General features: G+C 47.9%; 1 protein-coding gene across 9 annotated transcripts in view; it reads right to left on the reverse strand.

Annotated features, from left to right (window-relative positions):
• Window positions 1-17,074, reverse strand: part of ZNF462 (zinc finger protein 462) — a 157,154-nt gene that overhangs the window by 82,585 nt on the left and 57,495 nt on the right. For 4 of the 9 annotated variants that reach the window (XM_042242925.2, XM_042242922.2, XM_042242924.2 and 1 more), the window contains 5 exons: window positions 13,562-13,811; window positions 6,780-12,391; window positions 5,855-6,019; window positions 3,980-4,266; window positions 244-362 (listed from right to left, as the gene is read on the reverse strand). In XM_042242925.2, coding sequence (XP_042098859.1) covers window positions 244-362; window positions 3,980-4,266; window positions 5,855-6,019; window positions 6,780-12,391; window positions 13,562-13,784 — 6,406 coding nt within the window. In that variant the 5' untranslated portion in view covers window positions 13,785-13,811. The remainder of the gene's footprint in view (window positions 1-243; window positions 363-3,979; window positions 4,267-5,854; window positions 6,020-6,779; window positions 12,392-13,561; window positions 13,812-17,074) is intronic. The other 5 variants (XR_006058577.2, XR_006058576.2, XM_027964144.3 and 2 more) reach the window with 5 other exon arrangements.

Consider the following 17,074-nt stretch of genomic DNA (forward strand, 5'->3'; position numbering starts at 1 on the left):
AAGATCTGTTAGTGGATACCTATTAGTTGAATCAATCGACTATGACATGGGTGACATGGGGCTCGGTATCATTTTGCCTTTGGGCCATTCTTTAATTTTTATTAGATTGAGATAAAACTGAATACATGACGATTTCAAAGAAAACTTATTCTCGTGTGTACGGGAGCAAGAGACTTAAAACTTCCCTCACTAAAGACTACTGGGTTTCAAATTCAGAGAACTAGTATACAACAAACAACTCACCCGCATGAGCTTTGAGGATGTGTGTCTTCAGCCGGCTGTTGTAGGAGGACTTAAAGGAGCAAAGTTTGCATCGGAATGGTTTATGGTGTCCGTGGTGGGTTTGCATATGGCGATCCAAACTTGATGTAGAAGGAAAAAAAAAAAAAAAAAGGAAATGACAGGATTAAAAACAGCATCCAACATTTTCTCATTGCCCTTTTCCAGAAATCCCATTTCTAAGCTGTTCAAAGTAATTTTGTTACTTTCCAAGGATGGCACTTAACCGGAAAAAAAAGATTGGCAAGAGTTGGGGAAGCTAAAGGAAGGAAGAAATCAAAAATATTTTTGGATTGAGAGACATGGCAGGGGAAACAGGTCTTGGTAGACTTATTTTCCCTTCTCTAAAGCATTGCAAAGTAGAAGAGGACATCCAAAAACAAAAGGTAAAATACAGACAAATTTAAGTTTTCTGCAGTCAGTGAGGAGTGTCTATCAAAGACGCCTTGAACTTATTCCCCACTTCCTCCCAAAAAATGAGATTTAGAGAAATTTGGTATGTAAAAAGGGTTGACTTTCTTTTTAAATCTTAATTCCACCATGAACCACCTGTGCAGGGCAAGGAGCTTTCGAAGTAGCTGAACTATCTGCGATGGGCTGTCTGTTCCCAAAGCCTTTATAAATATGGAGGCCCAGGGCAGGTATGTTTACAGGAAGCTGTGTGATCCAAAGGCTGGTCTTGCCTTCTGATAAAACAATGTTTGCTGTATACCAGTCTTTCAGAAACAACTTATACAGAAATTATTATAATGAACTCCCAGTATTTCATAATAATTACTGTTAAAAAAATAATAAATCTACCAAACAAGGTATGGGAAGACATTCTAATTTGTATCAGTGCCCCAGAGAACTAGATTCCATCCTAAATGACTCATATGGGAATGGTGCTTCCTAGCATTTAAATATATACTGTTCTCCCAAGCTCCCAAGCAGCACTTTTCCCTTGCCTCAGGACACCTCCTTCTGAATGTCCTTCAGCTATCTTAAACTCAACCAACCCGAAACAGAAGTGTCGGTTTGTTTTTTTTTTTTAAATCCAAAACACATTCTCTTCATTTCCTTGTATTTAGAAAGAACACTTCCATGCTGTCAGTCAACCAGACTGGAAACCTTCATGTCATTTGTACTGTACTCTGTCCCATCTTCCCTCCAAGAAGTCAATTTTTCCAAGCCATCAAGATCGTCCTTCCCTTAACTGTTTCCAAAGTTCCATTCTAACCCGGTGGCTCAGCTATCTATCATGACCCTCCTAACTGGTCTCCCCCATTTTTTTTTTCCCAACTCAAAAGCGCCTGGGATCAAACACTAGCTATTACTCATAAGCCGAGTGGCCTTGGGCAAGTTACACAACTTTTCTACATTAAAAGGCCTCACTTCTCTTGTCCATAAATGGAGATAATAATGGTACCATACTTCATAGGGCTGTTCTGACAATAAAATGAGATAATGCTTGAAGGCACTTAGCACAATGCCTGGCACACAGTGAGGCTTGATAAATGTCAGTGATTAAGATGTCCTACTCATTACAGTCTTCCTTTTACCAGTAATGTAAATTACAAAGCACGCACTCTGCATTCAAAGACCCCAAATATGGTCTCAAGTATTCACACTTTACCTTCCACTGTATCACTTAAAAGTTAGTCCAACCAAGGACTTCCCTGGCGGTCCAGTGGTTAGGACTGCATGCTTCCACTGCAGGAGGCATGGGTTTGATACCTGGTTAGGGAACTAAGATCCTGTGCATCTTGTGGCCTCCACCCAAGAAAGTCCAACAGCTGAGTGCCTCTGAACATCACCTTCTTCCTCAGGACCCTGGCCTCTCATCTTTCCTTTCATACTGTATGTTCTTTCCAAACTCTTCAAGTCCCACCTTCCTATTTGAAGACTTGACTCCCAAACTCCCTGTTCCATAAAATCTTCCTGATTCTTCAAAAGTGGATGTACCATCTCTCTTCCTTGAAACTTTGTACATTTTATTGATACATTTTTTAAAGACATGTGCCTCAAGTCATTTGTATGCTTGCTTTACTTATAACCCAACTAGACTCTGAGTTCCCTTAGACCACCGACCATGTCCTATTCATCTTTATATTCCCCCCAAAGCATTTACAACAGAGCATATTCATTTATTCACAACAACTTACTGAGGTTCTGTGTGTCAGAAAAGAGAGTCACTGTTCAACAAACATTTATTCAACAGGTGAGAACTACACTAGTTTGAGGCCAGGGCATGAATCTGATGACAAAGATTAGATACTACTAGGTCCTGTTTAATCATCAAAGCCATTTCAATCCTCCCTAACCTCCGTAGAAGCATCGCCTCTTCTTGCCTTTCAACAACCACTAACTAGCACTTTATCTTTTTGAAGAAGCAAACAGCCCATCAGTTATTTTCAATTATGATAAAAATAAACAGCATGTCAGCCTCACAATCAGCCACCTTCATCCAAGACTGTAGAACATGTTATTGAATATTTCTCTCTCATACAGTTGTGAGAGAAAGGCAACAAAAGGTTGTTGCATCTCAGAACCATCCCTCTTCCTGTCACTCTGAACGGCCTCACACAAAAACCCAATGTGCAATTTCAAAGCTGTGCCAAGGAGTGGAAAGCTCCCTCTCCCAACCCCACTGCATTTCAAGCATCTCTCCAGCATCGATAAACTTCTTTACCATTCCAGGTTTGTTTTGTTTTTAAATGCCAAGCAATGACTCTCTGGTCACATGGGTTACCAGTCCTAATTTTACCTCCCTAGCCACTTAATTTCCCAAATGGAAACTTACTTCCTCTTATGATGACTAGGTCCTGGATGAATGTTTGACAGATGCACCAGTAAATTCATGTACTCTTTGGTCTTTCCTGGTGCAGATCATAGCAATTCCTCCCAAACCGTCATTTTTTTTTTTTAATGCCCAATTTAGAAAACTCCGATTAGAAATGATACATGCACCCCAATGATCACAACAGCCAAGACACAGAAGCAACCTAGATTTCCACTGACAGATAAATGGATACAGCAGATGTGGCATATGCCATAAAAAAGAATGAAATGGCGACACTGGCAGCAGCATAAATGCAACCAGAGATGGCCATACGAAGCCAAGTAAGCCAGACAAAAACATCATGTGATATTACTCATGTGTGGAATATTAAAAAATGGTATAAATGAATTTTTTTACAAAACAGAAACAGATTCATGGACATAGAAAACAGACTTATGGTTACCAAAGGGGATAGTTGGGGGGGTAGGGAGATTAACAAGTACACACTATTATATATAAAATACGTAAACGAGGATCTATTGCATAGCACAAGGAACTATACTCAGTATCTTATATTAATAATAACCTATACTGGAAAAGAATCTGAAAAAGAATATGTGTACCTATTTGGGTGTGTGTGTGTGTGTATGTGTGTGTGTAACTGAATCATTTTGCTATATACCTGAAACTTAACACAAACTTGTAAATTAAGTACACTCCAGTTTTTCAAAAAATGCTTGATTTTGCCAAGTCTGGTATCAAGTGAACAGTTTCCTGTTCTCAGCCCCATTTGACAGATGAGGTCACTGAGGCTCAAGGTAACACAGCCAACTAAACAGTGGGCGTGAACCACGAAAGGGGTCTTGAGACTCCTCCAACCCCTCCGGCCTTCCGCGCCCCTCCCCAGTTGCCACTTGCGGACCCTCGGTGAGCACTTACTTGTGCCTGAAAGCAGAGACAAAGGAGCAATACTGGCAGCTGTACTTGTCCTCGCGGGTGAACATGGCCAGGGCCAGATGGCTCCTCTCGTGAGAACGCAGCCCCTGCATGGACATCAGCACTCTGTCACATTGACTACAATGGTATCCCCCCGGCCGGGTTTCATCCTCCAACATTCCATCAAGCAAGCAGTGTTCACCATCCACCCGGTCCACCAGGGCGCTAGCGGCATCTGTGGCTGCTTCCAGTCCATCCAGGAACAAGTGGGAAGGGTCTTCAGCCTCCTGCTAAGAGAACCACACACACACACATGCCCCACCAACAAAATAAATATCCAACATCATTGCCCCCAGCTCTCCTCCTCTCCCTTCATTCTCCCAAACTCATCGGCATTTCCTGGTGAGGCTTCCTCCCCTGCCTCTCTGGCTCCCCCTAGAGGAAGGGCACAGCCACATGCCATCCTCATGCGGTGGGGGTGATATGAGGGCAACATCTGGACATAGGTTGCTACTGTCTGAGAACTGTGAGGGAGGGGCTCTCCCACTTGTGAAGACAGTTCACTCCCTTATCTCCCATCTGACAAAGAAAATTCTAATTGGGATCCTACTGAAACTGATACAAAGCAGGTTAGGGTTATGGCTCTGAGGAAGGAAGAGAGGCAGGAAGAAGGAAAAACAGAATGGTTTGGGCATTTAGGAGGCTTGGAACACCCTCAGGAGAGGAAGGAAACTGAAAGATCCAGCTCTTTGCCACCATGCTCATCTCCAGCCCACAGACGGTGATGTCATCCCTTGACCAAAGGCTGCTATATAGTCAACACAAAAATTAAGGAGAAGCCTGGGTTTAAGTTGCTTATGTTTTGAGGTGGTTCCTTGGATTACTGATTACCCAGGAAGAGGTGCTTTGTCTCCCTTGAGTGATTCGGGGACTCAAGGCTGGGACACACCACGATGGAGGTGTCCTATCCTGGGACACACCGGGATGGCCTGGCCACTGCTGGTCCCTGCACCACTCACGGCTGTGTCGCCAGCAGGAAGGCTCCAAGTCTTCAATGGGAAAAGCGGAAGCTTTACCTCCAGGCCACGATGGCAAAACAGGACGCAAGATCGAGAAGGGCCGATGACAAAAACACATTCATGTATCCAAAGAGATAGGGCAGAGCCCTGAATTAACTTTTCTGCTTGAAACTGATCGGTGGCTAACAATATCCTAGAAAGCAGGGATGGCGGCTTGGTTATTACAACAGTGGCTAGTATTTAAGATTGTGATTTTCAAAACAGGTGGCCTGATAACACGTCGGAGGCAGAGGGGAGGCGCTTGTCAGCAACATATAGGGAAAGGGGACAAATCAGGCCAAAGGGCTCACAGGGCCACCTGTGACTTGAAGGCTTTCAGTTTTAGGTTTAACGTTTCTTAATGCTCCTCCGAGGACCCAGAATAAGAAGTTAAAAGACAGATTCTCCTGGGCTCTCTGTACCATTACCATGGGAGAAAGACAGACAAGAAGTTAGGCAGTGGGAGGAGCAGAAGAGGATGGGGAGAGAACCCACGGGGCTCCTCTCAAGAGCTCGAAACACTTGGAAGCGCAGACAAACACAGCACAGAAAGGTGACCCAAAGCCTCCTGTATCCTGAGGCCCGGATCTTCTGTTTCCACTGAACTATCCGTGTGGAAGGGAACCAGATCGAAACGCAACCACAGATGAGGAAGATCCATCCTGTAAAGAAATCAAAACAAGCCAGACCGACCCCAGTGTAACTCAGGAATGCCCACGTCTGGGACTCCCTTTCCTGAGTGTCTCTGAGCAGCGGCGTGGATTAGGAATGCAAATGGCTCACACACAAGACTTCTCATCCAGACCTTCCCAGTGCTCACCTTCACGGCGGCGGACACGGCGGGGACACTGCCGTACTGGACGTGCTTGCGGAGGTGGTTGCAGATGGCTCGGAGCGTCGGATGCACTTCCACACAGAATTTACACTTGTAGCCCACCACCTTCCTCTCCTTGATCTTTGGCACCTCTTCTAAGTGACCAAAAGGCTGGTAAAATACAGTGGTAGCCATCAGTACTCCAAGCCCTCCCTCAACGGCCGGCATTTATTCTTGCAGCTTACTAGATTTTACGTTACAGCAGATTAGCAGGTTAAAAACCAAGGGAGATATATGCGAGCATTTTTACATAATGAATTCATCAGAGGCGAGGCGCGCTGCCGACTACGCAAAGTCTCCGGAACCCCAATAGGTGATGACTTGTAAGGAGAGAAGTTCTCGGTGCAGAAGCCTCATCGTCACTGCCACCCAGTTATCTGGCTTTCAAACCCATTGTTCAACTACGCAGGTGAAACGTTGCATGAGCTATGCCATGAGTGAACTTCTTGACCAAAAAAAATTAAAGAAAAACAAAAATCTACTCCTGGAGATGTCTGGTTCGTGGAGCCGACATTGCAAACCAAGGCGTGGCTGAGAAGCACTAAGGACACGAGAGATGGCCCACAACTGCCTTGGTTAAGAGAGCGAGCCGTTGTCGTGAACTAGGCCTCGGATAATACAGGAAAACCACCCAACCCTCCCCTGGGGAGCCTTGGGAGGGACCACAGGGAGGGGGGCCGGGGCTGTGGAGAAGGGTGAGCAGAGAATGGGGGAGATAATCAAGCTCGAAATGTTTAATTGACTTATTGAGCTCTCTGGCAAGCTAAGTCACTAGGAAGCCTGGAGCGGTTTGGCTGGCAGCGAAGAAGTGCATGTGGGCACCAGTGATGAGAGGCCTCCTGGGGGAAGGGAAATCAAAACATATCCTTACCCTCTCTTGTTTGAAATCTGCAAAAGCACCATCTGCATATTTCTGCTTGCTCAAAAGCTGTTTCCTCCTCTCCTGACGTTTGGCACGCTTCTGGAATTCCTCATTGTGAATGTTCAAGTGCGAGGTCAGCTCGGCGGTGCTCTGCAGTTTGCTCTCGCAGTGCTTGCACTGGTAGGCGGAGCCCTGCAGCCGGGGGCCGCCGGCCAGGATGACGAAGTCCCTCTTGAGGTCCCGGCTGTGGTGGTCCGTGTAGTGCATGCTCAGCAGCTCAGCCGTGCTAAAGGACAGCTTGAAGCACTTGATGCAGCGGAACGGGAGCCACTCGATGTCCTGCCCTTCGTTTCCCTCCACCTCGGCTTTCTCGAAGCCACCTCTCTCTTCCGAATCTTCCAGCAGCATCGGCTTCTCGTGCTCGTCGGCGTAGACCGCGGTGAAGTAGCCCCCCAGCTTGCTGGCGTGCTGCTTCTTGGGAAAGACCCCCGGGTGGCGCTTCATGTAATGGGACACGATGCCCTTCTTGCTGAAGGACTGGAAGGCGCACAGGGAGCACTTCTTCTTCTCCACGGCGCGCCGCAGCTCTTCACTGAGTGGCGGGGAGTCATCCTTGGGTGGCGACGGGATGATCACCTTGTTGGGCTTGTCGCTGATGGTTCTGGAGGCCGCCAGGCAATGGGTGTAGTAGGCGTCGATGTCGTGGCGCTTCTGGTAGTGGGCAGCCAGCCCTTTGCGGATGGGGTTGGTGTAGGCACACAGGGCGCACTTGAAGAGGTTGTTCTTGCCCTCGGGCTGGGCGCGCACATTGTTGTGCTTGATACGGTAGTGCCGGGCGATGCCCTTCCGCGTGGAGCAGAAATACTTGCAGAGCTGGCAGCGGAACACAGTGTGGGACACGAGGTGCGAGGTAGCGAAGTGAGACGTGGACACGGGCTCCTCTCCCACCTCGTCCTCCATCACCGAGACCTGGGAGGGGCTCACTTCAGTGGTTATCTCGGGCTCGAGGGACATGGGCAGCTTCGGGGGCGACTGGGAAAAGACATCGAACTCCGGCTGGTTGTGGTACTTCTCATAGTGGATTTTGAGCTTCTCCAAAGTGCCGTGTGTGTAGGGACACAGTTTGCAGCGGTAGGCGCCGTACCCTTGCTTGAAGATCCTGCTCGTCTCCTCTACGTCGTTCTGGGCTATGTCGGTGGACTGCTCCACGTCGTGCACGAAGTCCTCTGCGGTCACCTTGATGGACGGATGTCGCTTCTGGTAGTGGGTCAGGACCCCGTGGATGCGGGTGTTGATATAAGGGCAGTGCCTGCATTTGTAGACAGCGCCGGGGTTGATATCGATGTCCTGGGCAAAGTCGGCAGCCTTCACCTTCATGCCTGGGTGCTTCTTCCCATAGTGGGTCAGAAGGCCGTGCAGGTTGTTATATTCAGACTGACACACTGTACACTGGTATGGGGTGGAGGAGATGGCGGGGTTCGCTGAGGCAAGCTGGATCGTCTTCTCAGGGGAAAGCCTGGCATCCTCGGGGCATTCAGCTTCCTGCTCAGGGAGCGGGCCGGGCATACTGTTTTCACAACTCACAGGGCCCACCAGGTCTTCAGAGGAAGACATGGGATTCTCCACGGCATCTTTCTCCTTGATGATATCCAGCAGCACCGACTCATCCCCGTTCATGGCCCAAGGGTGGAATGCTTGGTAATGATTGGTGATGTCCCAGATGGAGAGGGCTTCGAAAACACAGTCTCTGCATCTGTATGTTTTGGCTTCAGCTGGCATAGTAAGAGAGGGAGGGGACGGGTCTGGCCCTGCCCAGAGCTTGGTGGCCATGTAGGTATAATCCACGTAATGCTCGGGGTGCCTCCTTTGGTAATGCAGGAGCAAGCCACTTGGCTCTGTGTGGGAATAGATGCACCACTCGCAGTGGTAGCCAGCTTCTATCAAGCCATCTAGAAATGCCCATCGCATGATGGACGTGACCGTGGCCTTCAGGGCAGGGTGGTCTTTCTTGATATGCTTCCTTAGGGCATAAAAGTAAGGGGAGGTGTACGAGCACTGCCTACACTTGAGCGCTCGCAGTTTTGTTTTGTCCCGCTCCACACCCGAGGGGGAGATAAGCATGCAGCTGGCAGGCTTCTTCTGGTTGCGGTCGCAGAGGCTTCGGATGGTGGCTGTGTGCTGCCGGATCACATCCGCGTTGGCCTTGAAGTCTCGGTGCTTCTTCTGATAATGAATGAGGACACCTTTGACCGTCCGGTTCCCATAATCACAGTGCTGGCAAAAAAACATCTCATTTTCCACGGGAGGGCCATCTCTCTCGGAGCTGCTCCGGTTGAGCTGTTGCATAGGGGCGGGTGGCCGGGGGGAGCCATGGGGCCCCTCCGGCCCTCTCATCATTGCAGCTGTGGGAGGAGCCTGTCTGATATATTTGGCAGTAACCTTTATTTCTGGGTGTCTTTTCTGGTAGTGGACAAGGACTCCCACAACTGACCGATTGCTGTAGGAACAGTGTTTGCAGTAGTAAAGCTCAGTACTGAGGTCTGGTGGCGGGGGTTGTGGGGGGGGTGGGGAACCCATGGTGGACATTTTGGGAGACATTGGAGCACCCACCTCAAATGATAACTGAGAAAGGGCAGAGCCCCTGTCCACAGACACCATTCGCATGGTTTTCTGGATCCTAAAGTAGGAAGCCTTTTCTTCTGGGTGTTTCTTCTGATAATGAACCAACACAGAGTGCATGTTGGGGCTCGCGAAGGAGCAAACGTCACAGTCGTACACGACAACGGTGTTGACCGAGGGGTCCTTCTGATTTTCACATTCTGGAGGAAAGGTCTTGGAAGGAGTGTTTTTGGGGAACGGAGCTGGCATACCGCCACCACGGGCCACGGGAGTGGACGTGGCCATGTTCTTCGGAGCCGAATTCAGGATCTCCCGCAGCGTCTGGGATTCTGTGCCTAGCCCCTCCTGCTGCTCCACCACGTAGCTCGAAAATATCATGGCATTGTTAATCTTCACGGTGGGATGCATTCTTTGGTAATGTGGCATCAGGCTTCGGACGTTCGGGCTTGTGTAGGAACAAAACCGACACCGGTAGATCAGGTCCGAGTGGTCAAAGTTGAGGACATTCATGGCTTCTGGGTGGTGTTCGCCGTAATGCTGCTGCAGGTCTTCAAAGTTGGTGTAATCGATGTAGCATTCCAGGCACCGGTACACTGCACTGTGATCATTGGGGTCCAAGATGTACCTGAAGCTGAACTTAATGTATGGGTGCATGCGCTGGTAGTGGGTGCTGACACTCCGGGCAGATTTGTTGTTAAAGTCACAGTGTTTGCAATAATAAAGCCTTCCCGAGTCACTGAAGTCAGTATTTTCATTATTGTGCTCAGTTGCGTAGATCGGAGTCTGGGTGTTGAGCAGAGTCGTATTGGAAACCTGGTGATCTTTCATGTTGGTGGAGGAGCCGTAATAATCCTCTTCATCTTCCGAAAGGGTGAGCTCTATTTCAGCCCCATTGGTGGCATTGTAGTCATGAGCAACAGTTCTGAAGTTGGGCTCCTTCGGGGGCTCAGGGGCATCTCTCGCCCAGATCTGCTGGGCAGAAAAGGGCGTGGGCACCTCCAGGACGGGCTCCGGTGGGTCTTCCTCCCTGTCCAGCTCCACCTCGATCTCCACTTCATTGTCCTCCTCTTCCTCCTCATCATCTTCCACGTTGATCACCGCATCTTCCTGCTGTTTTGTTTGGTTAATTTTGCTCTGCAGGTTGCTTGCTATCTCGTCAATTCTGGTCCTCTTCTTCACGGGCGATAAGTCGAGTGGAAAGTCGTTAGCGAGCTTCCTAGAGGCCTTGGCGACAAAATTGTTCTTGGAGGACAACCCAAGAATTGAGGTCTGACTTTTCTTCACAGTGTTGCTGGAAGAGGGGTGGCTGTCTGTCTCGCTGTCCAATGGCAGGCTTGAGGTCTGCCCCTCAAATTTTGGCAAGTTGTCGCAGAAAGAGTGTTTGTGCTGCTGATGAACTCGCAGCCCTTTCAGAGTCGTGGTGGAGTAATTACACATGGTGCACTTGTAGGGGTGCAGGGGTGGGGCTTGCGCGGGCGGCGGGGGAGGCGGCGGGGGCAGCTGGGGCTGGGGTGGCACCTGATGGGGCGACTGTAGCTGCGGCGGCTGCGGCTGTGACGGAGGTGGTGGTGGCGGTGGAGGCGGAGGCGGGGGCGGCTGTTGCTGCTGCAAGGGATCCAACAGGACCCCCGACTTTCTGCCATTGATGCTTGAGCTCTCGTAAGACACGACACCTTCATTCAGCGAGGAGGAAATGCTTTCACTCTGGGAATTCACAGCATCCCAATCTGATGTGGTACCCGTGTGACACTGTTTGTGAGCCCCAAGTTTTAACGAGCTCTTGCAAGTAAACGGACACTCATCACATTTGTAGACGGCTGTCTTTCCAGATAAGTGGATGTTTTCTATGTGACGGGAAATACTACGTCGATGCATGGTGAGGAAAGGACAAAAGGGGCACTGGAACCTATTCATGAATCTTCTAAATGGGATCCCCTTGGTCTCCAATAATTTGTTGCCATCTGAGCCCATCAGCTGTTCTGCAGACATGCCTACTGTCTGGTGATCCATAGCATTTAAGCCATTTTCACTGTCTATCTCATTTAACTCTTCATCAGAACTGGAGTCATTCAGCATGCTGTTAGTTTCCAGGTCAGCAGAAGAATTGGTCATCTCGGGCATTCCGTAACGGGATCTCTCCGCCAAGTTAACGAGGCCAGAATTGTGAGGTGACTTCGGCTTCATCTGAGAGTAAGACATGGGCGAAAACTTGGAAGTGGAAGAAGAGTTGGGTCTCATGATGGAGTTGCCGATAGAGCCCCTGAAGTTGGAGACGTTAGTGTTGGGTAACTCCCGGCTGGCAGCATTCATGGACAAATAGGTGGAGTTAGAAGTGGGGCTGAGGTCATTCTTGTTCTGCGCCTCAGGCACATTTGTCCCTTCTTGCTGCTGCCTGAGACTGGACAGGATCTTGACCATGCTGCGGTGCTTCTTCATCATGTGGTCACACCAGCGTTCTCGGCGGGGAGTCTGATAGCTGCACCACTCGCAGCAAAAGTTGCCTCGAGACTTGGTCAGTGGCTTGACCATTGATTCTAAGATGCTGCGCTCCACAACCTCTGCTGGCAGTTCCTTGCAGGGGTCCTGCAGGGACATGGGTGGGACCACCGGGTCTGGCATTGGAGCGGGGGCAGGGGGGGGAGCAGTGGTCTCCTTCAAATTGTTTTTGTGATACATCTTCTGATGCTTAATTATTCTTGCCCTCCTTGGTGACTTGTATGTGCAAAACTGGCAAGAGAAGACCTTTCCAAATCCCTCATGCATCATGATATTATAATTTAAGGATCCTGGAATAGGGGGTCCGGCTGAACTCCCTTCAGCTTGAGCTCCGTGGACCTTCCTAGTGTGTTCAATGAGGAGGTTTTTTGACCTGAAGTAGCGTACACAGAACTTGCATTGAAAAAACTTGTTTGTTGGTTTGGGATTAGGGGCAATATGCTGACTGTAATATCCTGGACTATGGCCATAGTAACTTCCAGTCCCCAGTGCGGCTGCATTTTGACCTAAAGAGAAAGCATAAGGTAAGTGGGAAGAGAAGAGCAAAGCAAAAGCAAATCAAGAAACTCAATCATGCAAATCCAGTTTGCTTTTCAATTATTCCTCATTAATAAACATCACATTCAAAAGGCCTAACATCTCAAGATGAGGCCCTGAAGAGTAGTAACGGTGTTAATGAACATCCACATGTTGCCTCTCATGGATGGAAGGCAGTGCTCGGCTTCAGGTGCAAGACTCCCCCCATCTCTATGCGCCACAGAGCTGTGCAAGTTTCACAAACTGCGATATTCATTCTAGAACTTTCCAAGATACTACCTTATGCTCCAAGTTGAAAGGAAGCGAAGTGACATAAGGAAGCTGAAAGGACTATTGCCTGGGCTACTCAATAAGAGAAACATGATGCCCAAATCACAAACATGGCTCACAAAGGGGGACTCCAGGGCTTAGGACTCTATACTTTCCCTGCCATGGCCCAGGTTCAATCTCCGGTCAGGGAACCAAGATCCCTCAAGTTGTATGGTGCAGTGAAAGAGAAAAGAAAAATGGCTCACAAGGAGCGAGAAACTTTGTAGGAGCTGTGCATGTCAAGAACCATGGCTACAGCTGCCTCAGTAGGGTACACAGCCTTTGCCTATACAGGTTGCTCTAAGGAACTTGAGGACAGTCCCCTCCAGGGGACATTCCTGACTGGCATGCCAACCCCAAGCCAGGCTCCAGACAGGGTATGTGCTGGGACTTTAGAAAGCCCCAAGACACAGTGGCCGGGGTTCACATTGGCCAAGTCATAATATCCATTCATATCAAGTTGTAGAACAAGGAGTATGTGACTGAGGCCCTCCACAGGGCCAAGTTCAAGTTCCCAGGCCACTAGAAGAGCCACTCCTCCAGGAAGTGGGGATTTACTAAGTTTCCTGCAGACGAATCTGGAAATATGGTGCAGAAAAGTGGCTCATCCCAGATGGTGGTGGGGTCAAATACACCCCTTATGGTGGCCCTCTGGACAAATGGCGGGCTCTGCACTCGTTAGAGTCTTGATGCTATCGCCTCCTTACTCATGCCCACCAGTAAACCCTACTTTCCTGTCAAAACATTTTAAAAAAGAACTACAGCTATAGGCTCAAAATAGATGAGGGTAGTGAAATACACCAGACGCATCAATCCTAGGACAGATTTACCTGTTAAGTCCTCTCCAATTGCAAATTCATCCTTTATAGATGAAAACTCCACCTCTGTCTGGTTACTGGCATTCATGGACCCAGATCGTGACTCATTCGCATTGTCTTCAGCAACGTCCGTCGGCTGCAGAAATGCCGTATGGACATCCTGGATGTGCGCCTTGAGATCTTCATAAGATGGGGCTCTGAAGTCACAGCCATCACACTGAAGCACCTCCATCATCTGGGTCTACTCTCTCACATTAGGAACCTGGGGCAGAAGGCAGAACAAAACGTCTTAAGGCCTGCACTCATTGCATACCCCCAAGCTGGTGGGGCTATGAGTCCACTAATGGAGGAATTCCAGTATCAGCCAATTTCTCTCACTGGACTTTGCCAGATGCAACAGTGGTCAAAGAAAGGAAATCAGACATAATAGGAATGGTGTCCTTGACATCATAACTTCAAAGAAAGGAGGAAAAAAAAAAAGATAAACTTTTTCTAGCTTCATATATCTTCAAATGCCATTTGTCACAAAAACCCTTAATACTTCAAAAGTTGTCGTAGTTTCTCAATGTCTTGACTGATTTCAGATTTCTTGGTAAGTTAATACTGACTTTGATTCTGGCTGAGACCTATTTTCTTTTTGAACCGGAATCTTCTCAGAAGTAAAGAGACTGCCCATATAGAAGAAAGAGTAAACTTCAATCTTCATTAGCAGTTTTAATACAAGAACATCAATGTTTTACCAGCAAATGGTGAAACAGTGTGGAACCTCAGAGTAGCAGTGGAAAAAGCTTTTACTATACTTTTCATTCTTCTACTATCTTAACTGATATTAAGATACACCTCCTTCTTCCTTCCCTTTCCTACACAGGGTTTTTTTTTTCTCTTTTTTTTCATGAGCTAAATGGTTATTTGCTTTTTACTACCTACCAATTATAACCTAACAGCTTCTCCAATCTAATTAGGTCATAAAATATTTCTCATGAGATTCTCAAACAACCAACTCTAGATGACAATCCAGTTTCTAGTTTCAAGTTGCACCTTGGTCCCTCAATTCACACTAAGGCAACAGAAACACATGTGGTTTGGAAGAAGGGCTTTTAAGGCAGGACCTCCTCTTTTTCCACTTTTCCCCTTTATGAATGTGAAGTACATACTTGGGCATAAAAAGCTGGGAAGCTGATTTCGAATAAGGCAAAACTTGCCCTGGCCACTTCTGCCCTGCTATTTACTGTGTGACTGAAAGATACACATAGCTTCCCATAAACTCAATGGAGAGACTCACCATTAAGAAGTTAAAAATGTATTAGAAGGCATGCCCTTCCTATCTTCATGTATATCCTGAATTGAGATACCCAGTTCTTATCCTAATGACGGAGTTACTTCACTGAGCTCATGGCAGACTCTACGAAGCCAATGAAATCTAGAACCAGATGTCCAAGCACAAAAGCCACAGCCAAACCTTTCACTACTTTGGTCGTATTTAGCACCTTCCTATACTTTTATTGTAAAAGATCAATTATTTCTGCAAGAGGAATAAAGTTGAGGAATCTGTCAATGTAGTGAAAGGCGCTATGACAGGAGGATTTTCTCTGAAAGAATGCTCCTGCTGATAGCCTGTGAAAATAACTCCTGGCAAGTCCAGCTCTGGACAGCCTGAGCTCGTAGGGCGAGAGGCACTTATCTACCCTCTCTCCTTTCACCCAGCAGTTTCTCCTTTTTCAATAAACCCTGAACTGTGCACCAGACTTCTTTTCAGCTAACTCAGCCTCCATGTTCCGGGCCACACCAGCTTTTTTCTGTCTCAGCACCAACCCAAATTGTGTGGAAGAGGTTGCTATCAGCTCTGGATCAAATTACAGCCGACACGGACGCCCCACCCCACTTCTCCTTTTCGCAGAGCCCATTAGACCTGAAAACAAATTTTTCCATAGTGCAGACGACTCCTGCATTTAGAACACTTCACAGCAAAAAGGCGGATCATCCAGGGTGCGCTCCCCATCCCCCCAGCTTAGTCCTTTCATCTCAGCCAAACAAGCCACAGCTCTGCTGAATGTGTTTATCACACTTTCAAGAGATAGGAGCTCCTGCGTCACTGAAGCTCTAAGACTCACTAAGCTGCCCTAGTCCTCTGAGCTTTAGGAGCGGCCATTTTAGCTCAGAGCTTCCCCTCCGAGCACAACATGGCTTCTCTGGGATGGATGCTGCCAGGCTGACAGGCAGAGGAAACAGGAGAGGAGCAGTCTGGGCCCCTCCTCTGCCCTCCTCCTCTCAACAAAGAAGGAACTGTTTTCACTCCTTCCCGAAAAAGCAGCACCTTTCTCCTCCTCACATGTCATTCACCAAGGATCTCCCGAAGGTTCTTTTATCCCATGATTGATGGGCTGGTACGTTCATCCCAGCACAGCCCTGGTTACTGCAGGACGTTCCTGGACATGACCCTGTTCTCCAGCAGCCTTTGGGGGTGTGCTGGAGGGGGGGAACCTCCAGAATGCCTTGGCTTCTTGGGAGTCGTCCTTCCACACACAGAAGACATACCATCCGACTCTGCTTGCCGGATTCCAAAGTCTAATGACCTTTGTTAATCACCAGCCAGTCTGTCTGCATCAGCAGACCCTGCCAACAGGCACACCCTTCAACACAAAGGCTGTAGCTATTCCTTTTAAAAGAGGTTCTCTGAAAGCTCCATTGTGTAGCCGGGAGGAAAACAAAATCTCTTCCCTTCAAAACTTCAAGCCTTTAGACATAATGTAACAGAAGGCTTTCTGCTGTGTGTCTTTTGGAAAGTTTGAGCCTCATTCTCACTACATCCACCAAAAAAATGACAGTTCTGCTCAAGGAAAGCAGGACACCTTTGGCATTAAGTCCTCCACCCAGAGATGAAACTCATCTCTCCACATGGGTCTCTAATATCTTGGTGTCTTCCAAAGCTGTTATCAAGGATTCAGACTTCACTGGATGCAAACAGAAATCAACAGCCTTCTTGTTCTGCTACAAAGGAGATTAAAGGGTTAGGAGATCAGGAAAAAAAAAAAGGCCCTGATTTGGAAAAAGAAGAGATGATGAAAGCGATTTCCTAATGGGTTCTAGCTTTAATGTTGTTGCAGACTCTACCTCAAAAATAGTGCAGAGCCTTGGAAGAGGTTAATCTCCAGGCTGCCAAGAGAACCAGCGTCAGGTACGGCTGAACGGCCTTCAATTTGATGTCCTGAAATGAGGATGTAGCCTCCTCTGAAAGGCATTTTGTCTTTGTGCACATATTGCTCCTGGAGACGTTGACAGAAGAAGAAAACAGAAATTGCCAGCATGGCCTCAACAATCAAAGACACAGAGACTTGATGTGTTTATGAGACTGAGGACGGACACATGGGCAAGAAGTGAGAGGAGGAGGAGGAAAGCTGGACCTGAGGATGACCCATTCATCAACCCAAGGATGTTTTTGCAGCAGATGGTAATCCTCTGAGAAGCCAACAACAAAGATGGGAACAAAGATGAGAAATACGCTCCTGCATATTTGACTGTTTCATC

The sequence above is a fragment of the Ovis aries genome, chromosome 2 (genome assembly GCF_016772045.2).
Source record: "Ovis aries strain OAR_USU_Benz2616 breed Rambouillet chromosome 2, ARS-UI_Ramb_v3.0, whole genome shotgun sequence".
Lineage (NCBI taxonomy): Eukaryota > Metazoa > Chordata > Mammalia > Artiodactyla > Bovidae > Ovis > Ovis aries.